Source organism: Thamnophis sirtalis, unplaced genomic scaffold, assembly GCF_051295495.1.
Source record: "Thamnophis sirtalis isolate CommonGarterSnake01/CBP01778 unplaced genomic scaffold, rThaSir2_p1.2 scaffold_7, whole genome shotgun sequence".
NCBI lineage: Eukaryota > Metazoa > Chordata > Lepidosauria > Squamata > Natricidae > Thamnophis > Thamnophis sirtalis.
Genome location: NW_028261387.1, coordinates 36,447,736 through 36,461,644, shown reverse-complemented (window position 1 = coordinate 36,461,644; position 13,909 = coordinate 36,447,736). Strand labels below are relative to the sequence as shown.

Sequence of the window (13,909 nt, the reverse complement as noted above, 5' to 3'; positions counted from 1 at the left end):
AATGAAAACTCTGGATTATCCAGAGCTTGTTTTCTTGGCTATCCATGAAATTCTATGAGGTCCTCTCCAATACCAAAATTCTGAAGTATCAATGTTTTTTCTTATCGGCCCCCCCCCCCATTCTTCAAAGTATTTTAAAGTGGCACAAAAGAGTTAACTAACTTTGAAAAACTGCAGATCTCTCCAGCAGGCAGGACATGGGAAGAGTGAATAATCCAATTGGAGTGCTGTTTGCTCTCCCAATCTGCATTCATATAAAAGTGCATTTTAATATAAGCAGCTGTCCCTAAGCGGTTTACAGTGTCAGCATATTGCCCCCAATAATCTGGGTCCTCATTTTACTGACCTTGGAAGGATGGAAGACCGAGTCAACCTTGAACTGGTCAGAATCAAACTGCTGGCGGTGGGCAGAACTAGCCTGCAATGCTGCATCCTAACCACTGCGCCACCATGGATACAGCAGTCTTTTGGCTGTAAGTATCAAGTTTAGTTGCACATTTATGGCAGGGACTGGCCTTTTCTCTCTCCAAGGCTATTTCTACCCTGATATTTTCCCAATTCTGCAATCCCTTTATTGGGAGATTCCCCAATAAGATTCCCCCCACCCCAGGTGCCAAAAGGAAAAAGCCAGCAAACTAATTCTTGTTCCACACAAATCAGGAGGACTGCAAAAGACACAACCAATAGAGAACCAGTGAAGACATGAATATCACCAATGGGAAGAGAACAGTTTGGGGTGGGATTATTTTGCATGGACCCAAGGAGAAAATGCACAGGGGTTCTTTTGCTAAATGGGGGGAAATGTGTGGATGCCATGCATCTAAAGTTCTCTGGGGAAAGAGAAAAAAACCATCCTTTGATACCGCTAAGTGATTTGGGAGTATCTGATAGCATTAACTCTGCCATTGGCCAATTCATTCAAGAACAGTTTCCAACAATCCCCTGCCCAAGTCTCTCTCCGCGTAGGTAGGGGACAGAAGGAGACTGGAAGGCATTCTTCCTACGCCTTCTTGATATCTGTGCCTTTCAACCATATTTCTATCCGCGGCAAATGTCTACGCAATGGGGATGGCCTCCTGCAAACACCCAACTAATCCTCTTCTCACGCAACCGCCTCTCCCGGCGCCTTTCGCCACTCGGCCTTTCCAAATCTCCAAAGCGGTTTTGGCTTTGAAGCAGTTCCACTTTCAAAGCAAAAAAGTAAAATTCTTAAAAGCTAAAGGGGCTTAGCAGCCGAGGAAGCCTCCGATGGTTCGCGAGAAGTGCTTACTAACTATTTATTGCAAAAAAAGGTGTGAGCCACCGGCTTTGCGTGTAAGTCCCTCTGAACGTCCTGGGGCAGGTTGTTGAGAAACCCCCTTGAGGATGGGGCTGCGCTTGTAACTGGGCAAGGAAAACCGCCCTTCCACCTGGCGCAGGTAACCAAAGACACCCCGCCTCGGGTTTTGGAGCGCTGTCCGCCTCGTTCTCAAAACTCTCGCTTGGTCGGTCGGGAGAAGGGATCGCACAGGTGGTGGGTGGGCAGCCACCGCCCCGTTCAGGGGGAGCCCCAGGGTGGCGCCAGGACCGAGCTATATAAAGCCACCCCCGGCCTCCTACTTGGTCCCTGCGGGAGCTGCATTCGCCCCCTTCCACCCCGGCCCTTTTTTATTTTTATTTTTTTGTATATGAATCTAGCCGGCTTTTCCTTCTTCTCCGGTAAGTGCACAATGACAGCCGACGCCTTCCATTCTCCCAGCCAGGGGACAAGCCCGGATTCCCCCGCTCTGCATCGGGCCTCCCCGTCGAGCTGCAAAGTGGAGCCCTTCTCGATCAAGTCGGAGCCCAGAGGGAGCCCGGCGGACAGAGGAACCGAGCAGCCTGCGGACGATCAGTCGGCCGGTCCCGGCGCCTCGGCCAGCGCAGGCGGTGGCGGCCGTCGAAGGAAGCGCCCGGTGCAGCGAGGGAAGCCCCCGTACTCCTACATCGCCCTGATCGCCATGGCCATCGCCAACGCGGCGGAGCGGCGGCTGACGCTGGGCGGCATTTACAAGTTCATCACCGAGCGCTTCCCATTCTACCGCGAGAATCCCAAGAAGTGGCAGAACTCCATCCGCCACAACCTGACGCTCAACGACTGCTTCGTCAAGATCCCCCGCGAGCCGGGCCACCCGGGCAAGGGCAACTACTGGACCCTGGACCCGGCCGCCGAGGACATGTTCGACAACGGCAGCTTCTTGCGCCGCAGGAAGCGCTTTAAGCGCACCGACCTCACCACCTACCCGGGCTACATGCCCAGCGCCAGTGCCTTCACCTCCAACGCGGCTTCGGTCGGGAGGCCCGGTCCTTGCGGTGGCCCCGGAGCTCTGGGTTACCCGGGGGGCGGCGATCCCGTCTATTCGCCCGTCCGCGCGTACAGCCCCCAGCTCTCCGCCCTTCCCCAGTACCCGGGGGCGCCGCCTGCGCTGGCCTCGCGAATGTTCAGCATCGACAGCCTCATCAGTTCCAAACAGCAACAGCAACAGCAACAACAACAACAACAGCAACAGCAACACCACCAAGCAGTTGCCCTGCAGTCCTCCTCGGGGATGGGGATGGACCTGGGCCCTTACCATTCCTTGGGCCTGAGCGGCGTGAGCGACCTGGGTCCCTGCCCAATGGGCAACCCGACGGAGACCTATTTCCAGGCGCAGCCAGTGAGTCCCGGCTTAATGGGTCGGCAGCCCGCCGCCCCGACCTACCCCTACGCCGCCTCTCCATCGGGCCACCTAGCGGTGCCTCCCGACGCCTATTCGCCTCCCCACTCGCAGCTGTATGGAGCCCCCAGCAGGCTGCTTGTGCAACCCGGGCGCCCAGCCCCTTCTTGCCCGGAACACGCGGAGCAGCTGATGGGCCTCACAGCCTCGCAGCTCAATGGGCTCGGCCAGTTTGGAGCCGCCGCCGCCGGCAGTGCCTACCTGAGACAGTCAAATTTTTCCTCTGGCTTGGAGAAATATTTGTAAAGAGGAGGCAGCCAAAGCTACAAATACATCCCAAAATTCCTTTCTTTTAATAGACAGAGGGAAATCTGCATTTAATTACTAATTAGCAATCATTCCCTAATGGGATTCAAAGAAATGCAATTTTTTCTGTATTGTTGTGTGGCAGCCTCTTGGCTTGTTTAGGATTGGCACTTTGAGATGTATATTCCGTGCCTTCAATCACTGTATCTAAAGTGCATTTTATCTTGTGTGCTGGGCAGTGAGCACACGTTTAAATACTGGGGTTGGGACCTTAAAAGACCAAAGTCTTGTCATTCCTCTGATGCACAATCTTTCCACATGTTAAACTGCCCCCCCCCCCCCAAATAGGGCTTTTTTGTGCTTGTGGAACACATTTTGGGGGTGGCAGTTAAAGCAGGCTTAAAGCCTTGTCTCAGCTTCAATTAAAAATACAGCAATATTTGGAAATCAGTGCCATTGGTGACCTTAGCATAAATTCAATCCTTCACATATGAAGGGGGAAGATAGTGAAAGATAAACTAACTAGGGAAGAAGTAATTTAGACTCTGGCCTTCTTTGTGACAGTTTTTCCAGGGAGAAGTACTGAATGAAAGAGATTGGGAAGGTACTCCTTTCTGAGTAAGATTTTCTTTCACGGAACTTTCTCACGTCTTGCAGAGATTGGAAACGCTGTTCTAGAGCAGGGGTCTCCAACCTTGGCAACTTTAAGTCTGATGGACTTCAACTCCCAGAATTCCTCAACCAGCTGGCTGGGGAATTCTGGGAGTTGAAGTCCACCAGCCTTAAATACCCCTGCTCTAGAAGGAAAGAGGTTGGTCCCTCAGTTTCTTTCAAGCTTTTTCTCAATGGGTTTCTTTGCTGATGGCTAATTGGAATGCATGAGAATTCTAAAAGGGGAAAGCAGCCATCCAACTATTTTTAAAAGCCAGTAGGTGGGATCTAACATGTTTATAACTGCTTTTCAATCAAGCTGTGGAAGTGTTTAACTAGTTTTATTGTTAACATGGCTGGAAGGATTGTTCAGTCCACTATATGTGGAGAAAAACTGACCAGGCTGCAGAAAGAGTTCTAGGCTCACAATCAGTGAAGCTTACAAAACTCCTTTTAACATTGAATGCATTTTCATTTCCATCTTGCCTTTTTCTCCAAGGAGTTTTGGGAAGAGCAGATCCTTATTGTCATGATTTCACATTAATCATTGGTTAGCCTGAGAAACAGCAACTAATCTAAGCAACAGCAATTTGTCAAAGCTAAAATGGGATTATGTCTTTTTATCCTCACAATAGTAGGTTAACCTGAGATATGATGATTGCCTGAATGCCACTCAATTCACTTAGTGGCTTTGTAGGAATTTATGTATCTTCTTCCCAAGTCCAATTCAAAACTTTTATCTTCCGCAAAACATATTCATTGGAAAATGTCTGGATCACTAATGATAATATATGAGCATTGGACATTTGTTCCATGACATCTTCATTTTGGTTCTAGAGCTGTATGCTTGAGGGAGAGCATCCTAACTTTTAAGGGCTAGCAACTTGTATATGCTTTGCTGTGATTGATTGGGTCAACAGCAGTAGTTCAGTGCAATGTGCATCTTTCAAAAATCCCCATGGTGCAACAGTTTTGTTGTGCACATTTTTATTCTTTGATGTGCATCATGCACATTATTTACAGATACACACAAAGATTGGATATGGAAGTGATTTGATGTCTATGAAACACCATGGTAATGCTTCAATATACATGAATTCAACAGTTTTGTTTACTGGATTGCTGTACCATGTATCAGCAAAATTACACCTGAATTTTGTACAGTATTTTGTATAGTACATATGACATATATAGTACTGGAATAATTAATTGCATATATTGTATTTTGAACAATAGTGCCTTCTGAATAATAGTGTATATAGAACTATAGTGCTCTATATAACTATATGTATGCATGTATGTGTATATATATAGCTTGAAATAGATCTATACCAGTCTCCCTTTATTTATTTATCAGCACAAATACAACACAAATGTGGCAAAAGGCAACAGTAAAGATATTGGGTTTCTGTCGTGATGGTCTCTTGTGACGAGCCGATAGACAGATAATGGAAGCAGTTAGCTTCCTCCCATAATTGGGGCATACCAGGGGTTGTGACACTATATACATACATACATACATACATACATACATACATACATACATACATACATAAATGATGCAAATATTTTAGAACTTTTTATTGGACTGAAAACCTGTAACCAAATAAAGATCTTAGTAAACCACTTTACTTTAACTAAAGTTTTATGATTTAAATGATTTAGTGGCAGTCCTGAGCCCTGCCTTAACACAGTTTTAACTTATAGCGCTAGGATTCCAATTTTTCTGGAAAACATTATTCAGAGTTTTGAGATCAGAGTTTCTATTGACTTCAAGTTAAATGCTTTTGTGCTAATTGGATTACAGCATTATCATTATTTGTCAATGATAGTTAGAAAGTAACGAATACCAGAATTTTCAGTATTAATTTTTAATTTTGGACAGGCTTCAGCAAGCTGTTTCTGTTTTGCCTATTGAATATGTACCTTGAATGTATACTTTATTCTTAAAATGTGAATATATACTTTATCATTAAAATGGAAAAAATATAAAGCAAGTGAAGAATTATCCTTGTTTAAATGTTCTTGTGGCCCATTAAAAACATAGTTTCTTAAATTTTGACTCATTGGTCCTTAAGTTTCGGGTGCGGAGGTGTTTTATTTTCTCAGAATTTTATTATATCCAGAATGGTTTAATGTGGTTGACTCTTTTCCAATATGGGGGTTTATAAAGGCAGCTATGTGTACAATTATTAAATGGGATTGTTTTTCTGAGTCCATGTTTGAGATTCAGCCTTGTTCCCACATTCAGAAAGCTCTGTTTCTATAGTCAACCTTGGATTCTGTTTTAGAGATTTTTGATTTGGTAATGAGTCTTCCCGTATTCAGCTAGATGGTCTCTAGAAAGTGAGCAGTGACAAGGTAAAACAAGATTTAATCAAATGTACTCATTACAAAAACCTGCACTAAAGAAGGTTTACTTTATTTTCCCAGTTCAGACGACCACCAGATATTTTCCTTAATTTGATTTTGTCCCTTAATTGTTCGATACAGAAATTTATTAAAATGTCTTGGTGGAAACTGTAAACAAATGATGCAATAATTGTATATGTATTTTATACATACCTATTCAGAAAGAAGTTGCTTTCAGTTTCACTGAACTTACAACTTAGGCAAATACATTCCAACAAATTATAGCTGTCTTACAAGTTTTATCTTTATCAATGCCAATAGATGAAAATTGCAAGTATATCACTTTATTAGATTTTGGATTCCATGACCTGATAGCAGAACATGGTAAAGTTAGAATGTGACAATCAGTTCTATTTACACATGGGAAAAAATGATCAAAGAAATGGCTAAATGAGAGTTAAAGAAAGAGGAAAAGAAGAAAAAGTTGAACTTTTCTGCAATCTTCTGTGAATACCTGTGAATCTTTTACCTTTCAAAAATGATTTTCTTTTTAGAAACAGGCTCAGTGCAACTCCTTTTTTGGATACAGATCTAAGTGGTACAACTTGATCAGATATATTCTTATTGCTCAGTGTTTTTTTGGATATTGCCGAAGACATAAGTTTGAAGTTTGAAGTTTTATTTTATTTATATGCCGCCCTATTCCCTAAAAGGGACTCAGGGCGGCGAACAACTCCAATGGGAAGGGGAACATGCAAATACAAAATAGACATTTAAAATAACCAACAACCACACCTGTCGAGAGGGGAAGGGAGCTCATCAACCCCAGGCCTGCTGGCACAGCCAGGTCTTAACGGCTTTTCGGAAAGCCAGGAGAGAGGTAAGGGTCCGAATCTCCGCGGGGAGTTCGTTCCATAAATGAAGGTCAAAAAAAAGAAAAAAGTAGCCAGTTCATATTAATTGCCACTTATCCCAATGAAGCAGGGAGCTTGTAATCTGCAAACTTTTGTGGATAATTGGACTGTTAAATTTCAAGGTTTCACAAGTCAATGACGATACCATTATTATGTCAGCTAAGCCAGTGGTGGGATTCAATTTTTTTTACTACCGGTTCGGTGGGTGTGGCTTGGTGGGCGTGGCAGGAGAAGGATACTACAAAATCCCCATTCCCTCCCAATCAGCTGGGACTCGGGAGGCAAATAATACATGGGGGCAGAGCCAATCAGAGGTGGTATTTACTGGTCCTCCGAACTACTCAAAATTTCCACTACTGGTTCTCCAGAACTGGTCCGAACCTGTTGAATAACACCTCTGATCTAAGCATTACAAAAAAGAAACAAGGAAGTCAAATATTGCTTTTTGTATCTAAGTGTTATTTTTGAGTAGGTGAGATAAATCCTTCGCCTAAGGACAATATTCTAAATGTGACACGCATTGGTAAATATAGACTCAGTTAAAGTTTTTGTTTGGGCTCAAATAAATATTTTTAAAAATATTTATTTAATTAATTAATTTCTAGGCTACCCAACTCCAGAGAATTCTGGGCAGCTTCACAAAGCAAAAAGAACAGTAATTCCATTTAAAAATAACATCCATAAAACAACAATTGTCTGCAGGAACAAAAATATTCCTCCAGCTTTATAATACATGTGTACCACCTACAAATCAATATCCATGTAGGGGAGATATGTCTTTGGCATGGTTCTTACCAGAAAAACTCCTCAGTTCATATGACCTGACTGAACTTAATTAATGGGAATTGAGTTATTCAGAGCTGATCTCCCACTTGTGCAAACAAGAAGGAAGTTTGAAAGCTGGATCTGTCTGGGAAGCTTTTCTGAAAGCTCTTGAAGATCTTAGCAAGATCTTTGGCTTTTAGTCTCTGAAGTATGGCTGGAGACAGCTGGACTGCAGTTGTCTGAAGAGCCTCATTACTTCTTTCTTATGTTTTTTTACCTGACTCCTTTTTTATACCCTTGAAATTGTCTTGTAGGCTCTCAACTTTTTCCAACTGAGCCCTCTCTGGAATGTTGCAGTATTTATTTTCTGATACTACACTTAGCCCATCCATTTTAATATTTGTGTTTGTGTTTTATACATGTTATGTTGTTTTCAGAAACTTAAATAGCTTACTATTTTCCAAAGAGATCAATAGTCAATGACTGAAGCATGCAAAGCACTAAAAGCAGCATATTTGTATTTAATTAAGGGAATTATTCTGCTCAAAAGGTAACGATTTTTGTTTGTCACTGAGGACTCTCACCTTTGACATTCAGCTTGATCATAATCAAGATTAGAATCTAGGCTTGAAGGACATGAGATGGTCCTGTTCACATGTACAGTTCATACATGTTCATACATGTTCATATTCTGGAACCTTTTAGAAAAATGCCTGCATTTCCATCTGGAACAAAGCTTACCCACATTAGTTAATGTGAATATATATCTTGCTGACTTTAGATGAATTTTGAGGACAACCTAGAGGAAAAGCTGAAGGTGGCAATTTTACAATCCTCTCCCTTAATTTAGAAAATGAACAAAATGGCAATGAGTGGCTTTTAAACAAACATAAGGAGTGCCATCCTGATTATCTTAATGTATCACAACTAGCCTTTTAAGCTTTCATTTCAAAAGCTTGTTTATAACAGGGATGAATCAAGCAAATGAGTTGGATTAAAGTGTCATGAAGGGCATAAGCCTAGCAGGGCCAAGATGGATTTAAGTTGAGACAAAAAAATTTATGAGCGCCTTGCTGATGGCATAAAACTCGGCTATTTTAGATAGGTGAAACACCAATGGAAATAATTGTTACTAATGAAGAAAAACAAATTATAAATAGCTTTTCCTTCCTTTACTTAACCATCTGTAGATAATACAGTTTGTTTCAATTAATTTAATAATTATGGGAACTGCTTTGTTATTAAATGTGCTAACAACGTTCCTCATTTCTGGAAATATAGATGTTAAATGTGGCTTAGAGGAATGAAAAGTGCTAAAACAGAAAGGGAGGCAAAATTGGGTCAAATACCATCTCTCTTTATAACTGAACTATAATTCTAGAAAAATCACGATATCAAAAATAATGAGTGTTTTTTTACTACATTGAATTGGAAATCTCTCCAAGCAAATAGCGTTCTTCTTTTGAAGGAAAATTCAAAAGGGGTGGTTACAAACCTATAGTTAATTTATATAAATACCAGGTTTTTGTTATAAATTACACCTATGCCCCTATTCCCAGATGTGCCTGATTTTTTTGCCTTGCTTTGTTAATACTATATTTCAAAGAATCACTTAGCTTCTTCAGAACATGGGCTGACTAAAGTATCAATGAATATGGACTGTGATTTTATACTGCAGGATATATGTATTTTTCAACAGGCTACTTCTGGGCAAAGCTGCCTGTATTGGGGCAGTTCATTTTCAAATTATGCCAATTTGAGGGGGGCTTTTTTTCTCTGCCCACTTTATTAATACAATGACCTAATTCGATGGCCATGATTTGGTTGGTTGGTTATATCTGATTGCGCTGAATTCCAATAAATAATGAAACAAAATCCATGTGCACCATCTTTAGTTTCTTGAATAAATAAAATTACTATAATAAATGTATATAAAAATAATCTGTGACTAACTAATGAATTGAGCCAAAATCATGTCCTGTACTTTCATCAACTTATAGTTAAGAAGTTATTCTGTAAATTTACTGAACTGCAAACAGTAAAATTTTACTGTACAATTTTATACTATAGTAATTTCTTAGCGTGCATAGATCTTGATTTCGTATTAATGGCTTAGGTCCAGATACTTTGGTCTACTGAAATCATAGAGATTTGATGATAATGACAAGCATGCAGAATACAGTGTTTTCACTGGGTTTATGCTAAGTATAAATCAAATTTGGATCTGGGGCAAGATACACAGACCATAAATATTACTGACTTAATCACCTGCCAATGATAGGGAACATTGTTTGCTTTCTGGAAATAAAAGATCTAAAATAATCCTTTGTTCCTATTTTCGCCCAATTTGTCCCTTTCCATTCTTCAAAAAAAACAACAACCCTTAACTGTTAAAAATGATAGAGGAGAATATGTGTAGCTCAGAGCTAATATGAGGTGTTCTCTGAGCTTGGACATTTTGCAAACATTTCATTACCCAAACCAGGCAACACTATCAATGCACTGAGGATGTTAACTAGTCTGAGTAATGAAACATCTTCAAAGAAAACCAGTCAAGATCAGAGAACACCAGAGACCCCTAACTCGTAAAAATGTTATCCGAGTTAGCTTTAGCTCAAGTGCAACCTCTAGTGCTGTAAAATAAAATAGCAACTGAGGTGCTGCTTTCCTTTAATTCTTCTGTTTCCCAGGATATGGAAGAGAAATCCAAATTATTTCTTAACTTTTGTGTGCACATTTTGTAAAAGATATGTGAATGTCATCCCACCCCCCAGTACTGCGTTTTAGGATGATCTTCCCCTTAATCCCCAAATTATTTACTTATACATTTACTTATAGACTTGAAGAATCTCAGGATCTGTTTGTGAACATCTTGGAGAAAATAAATTGGAAGGGGCATTTTTATTATGGTTCTCTGTGACCACTGAAATAAAGATAAGGATAGAGAAAGCTTGAACAGCATTTTTCAAAATGAAAAGGTCTTCTGCAGTCACGACATAAGCCTTAGACTGAAAATCAGGCTTGTCCGATGTTATATCTTTTCTATTCTGTTCTATGGAGTGGAGAGTTGGTCTCTGACAGAAAGCCATTTGAAGAGACTAGAAGCATTTGAAATGTGGATTTACAGACTGATGTTACATATAAGCTGGGTTGACAAAATCAGAAAGGAGGAGGTGGTAAGCCATCTGGAAAAGCAAAGGGAAATCATCAAAACCGTTAAAAAGCTAAAGTTAGAATATTTCAGACGTGTGATGCGACACTCCCCAAAATATGGCATACTTCACTTAACCCTCCAGGGAAAGATTGAAGACAAATGAGGTGCAGGCACAGGGATGGGTTGCTGCTGGCATTGCTGCCAGTTTGCTTCGGGCACACGGGCGCAGTTGTCTGTAAATTGTTCTGCGCATGTGCAGGCATGCCGGCAATGGCAGCGGTGACCAGGGAACTGGTTAGGGGGGATGTCCAGCCTCTGTTGCTGCTGGTTCTGTGACCAAGGCCAAAATACCACCACCAGTTCACCCAAGCTGGTGCGAACTGGTAGCAACCCACTTCTGTCCAAGCAGAAGAAGAACATCATGGCTTCAAAATCTAAGGGACTGTTTTGGACAAAACTCAACAGCACTTTTTCATGTGTCTGTTGATAAGAATAGGGTCCCCAACATCATCGCCAATGTCCAATGATGGATATGGCACAAGAAGAAAAAGGGGTGTTTGGACAGGCTGCTTAAGACTATTATAGCCCTAAAGCTGAGAGAATTTTATATGCTCTTGCTTTAAGGTGAGCTTAATTGGATCTGCATTAATTGCGTTTAGTTCTGTCCTTTAGCAATAGCAGTTCGACTTATATACTGCTTCATAGGGCTTTCAGCCCTCTCTAAGCGGTTTACAGAGTCAGCATATTGCCCCCACAGTCTGGGTCCTCATTTTACCCACCTCGGAAGGATGGAAGGCTGAGTTAACCTTTGAGCCGGTGAGATTTGAACCGCCGAACTGCAGTTAGCAGTCAGCTGAAGTGGCCTGCAGTACTGCACTCTAACCACTGCGCCACCTCAGCTTTAATCTAGGTATTCAAGACAGCTGACAAAAGGGTCTCCTGTAATCTTAGGCCCATAATATAAACCTTGCCCTACTGGATTGGCTAAAAGAGAGCAATCATCCAGTGAGTTTGGTGCATGAATATGGACTTGAAGTTGGGACGCTCACTCTCTACACTGGGTTTCATCAGATGGAGAGACAGTGTTGAAGGTTTGCAACTGGCTCTGGATTGAGGGATGCATTAGGACAAGTACTAATGGAAACGTAATGCTGTTTAAAATGACCATTTTCTTCTAGGTAGCTTAATTGCTTTTTTGGTTCCACACAGTGTTCTTAGGAAATGAAGGAAATATATTCTACCAGCAATGTTTTTTTTTTGTCTAACATCCATCCATCTCTTTTCTTTCAGAAAAAAAGGGAGATAATACGATTTTCTAAGTCTCTTGGATTGAACAAGCAGTAAACAGTAATAGAGGAGTTGTGGAATCAATAAAGTGAACTAAAACTGACTGAAGAAAACCGGCAGAAGGCGGTTTTGTGGGAAAAACAGTGAGAAGTTTGAGAAACAGGTAGTCCCCAACTTACAAACAGTTCATTTAGTGATCATTCAAAGTTAAAAAGTCACTGAAAAAGTGATTTATGACCATTTTTAACACTTATAACTACAGCATGGATCCCCACAGTCACCTGTGTTACATTCAGATGCTTGACAACTGATTCACATTTATGACAGTTGCGATGTCCCAGGGTCATGTGATCCCCTTTTGCAATCCTCTGACAAGCAAAATCAATGGGGAAGCCAGATTCACTTAACAACCATGTTACTAACTTAACATGGCAACTGTGGAAAGAAAGATAATAAAATGGAGCAAAATTCGCTTAACAACTGTCTCACTTGGCAACAGAAATGTTGAGCTCAATGTGATCTTAAGTTGAAACTACCTGCAAATATATAGTTTGTTTCAGTGATGAGATTCAATTTTTTTTTACTACCGGTTCTGTGGGAGTGGCTAGGTGGGCATGGCAGGGGAAGAATACTGCAAAATCTCCATTTCCTCCCGATCGCTGGGACTCGGGAGGCAGAGAATAGATGGTGGCGGAGCCAGTCAGAGGTGGTATTTACCGGTTCTCTGAACTACTCAAAATTTCTGCTACCAGTTCTCCAGAACTGGTCAGAACCTGCTGAATACCATCTCTGGTTTGCTTCTACATCTATGAAAAGTTTTGTATGTGTGTATGTGCGTTCGTGTGTGAGGGGGAAGAGATGTGTGTACTACATTTGTATCTTTTTGTAGAAGAGAATGACTGTGCCGACTATAGCAGTCATTATATGAACACGCACCTTTGCTCGGCCATTTTCTCTGCTTTTCTAAACAGCTCATGAACCTAAAAGGATCACGAAGCGCCCCCTTCTCTATTTGCATGTGCACGGCCCTGCTTGCAGAAAGAAATGCAACTGCAGCATGACAAAAAGTTTCCCACTCTAAAATAAGGTGACCAAATTTTCAGATTGGTAAAGAGGGACACCTTTGACCGGGGGGGGGGGGGGGGGATTAAAAATTTTATACGAAGCAACAAAAATTTTCATATAACGCAAAAATAGTATTGTAATATTTTTTTTATTTCAACAGAACTACAATTTACAAATATAAATTGTAACTGTTGCCAAACATCAAAATTTTGATCGCATGACTATGAGGATGCTGCAATGGTCGCTAAGTGTGAAAATGGTCACTAAGTGTGAAAAATGGTCATCAGTCACTTTTTTCAATGCCATTGTAACTTTGGTCACTAAGCCCATTATACCACCGTTCTTGCCACAGTTCTTAAGTGAATAACTGCAGCTGGTATTTTGTATTTTGGATAGAATCTTTTTTTTAAATAGCCTAAGACAATTTAAAAAAAGAATCCACACAGAATAAATTGAAGTAAAACATTTCACGTTTTTTAATTAATTCAATTTTATATCTTGTTTATTGTATTTATATGTTTTTAACGTTATAGTGGGGTATGCATGCGGAGAATGTCTGTCCGGTATATATGAGGGGACTGAGAGCGTGGCCTGGAGCCCCCTCCACTGAGTGCAGAAGCAGAAGTGGATGGGGGCCCGGATCCGCCTCTCGTCCCAGAGTGCATGGTATGATTGGCTTGCCGGGGAGAACGGGGGCCGTGGGAGGGGAGGAGGGTCTACGGGGATGGGGACAGGCCGGA

The 13,909-nt window shown here is 41.5% G+C and overlaps 1 protein-coding gene across 1 annotated transcript; it reads left to right on the top strand.

Moving 5' to 3' along the window:
- Positions 1–1,503: 1,503 nt before the first annotated feature.
- FOXE3 (forkhead box E3) lies at positions 1,504–2,981 on the top strand. The gene has a single exon (XM_087720794.1). The coding sequence runs from the start codon at positions 1,668–1,670 to the stop codon at positions 2,979–2,981; it is 1,314 nt and encodes a 437-aa protein (XP_087576920.1). The 5' UTR covers positions 1,504–1,667.
- The last annotated feature ends 10,928 nt before the right edge of the window (positions 2,982–13,909 follow it).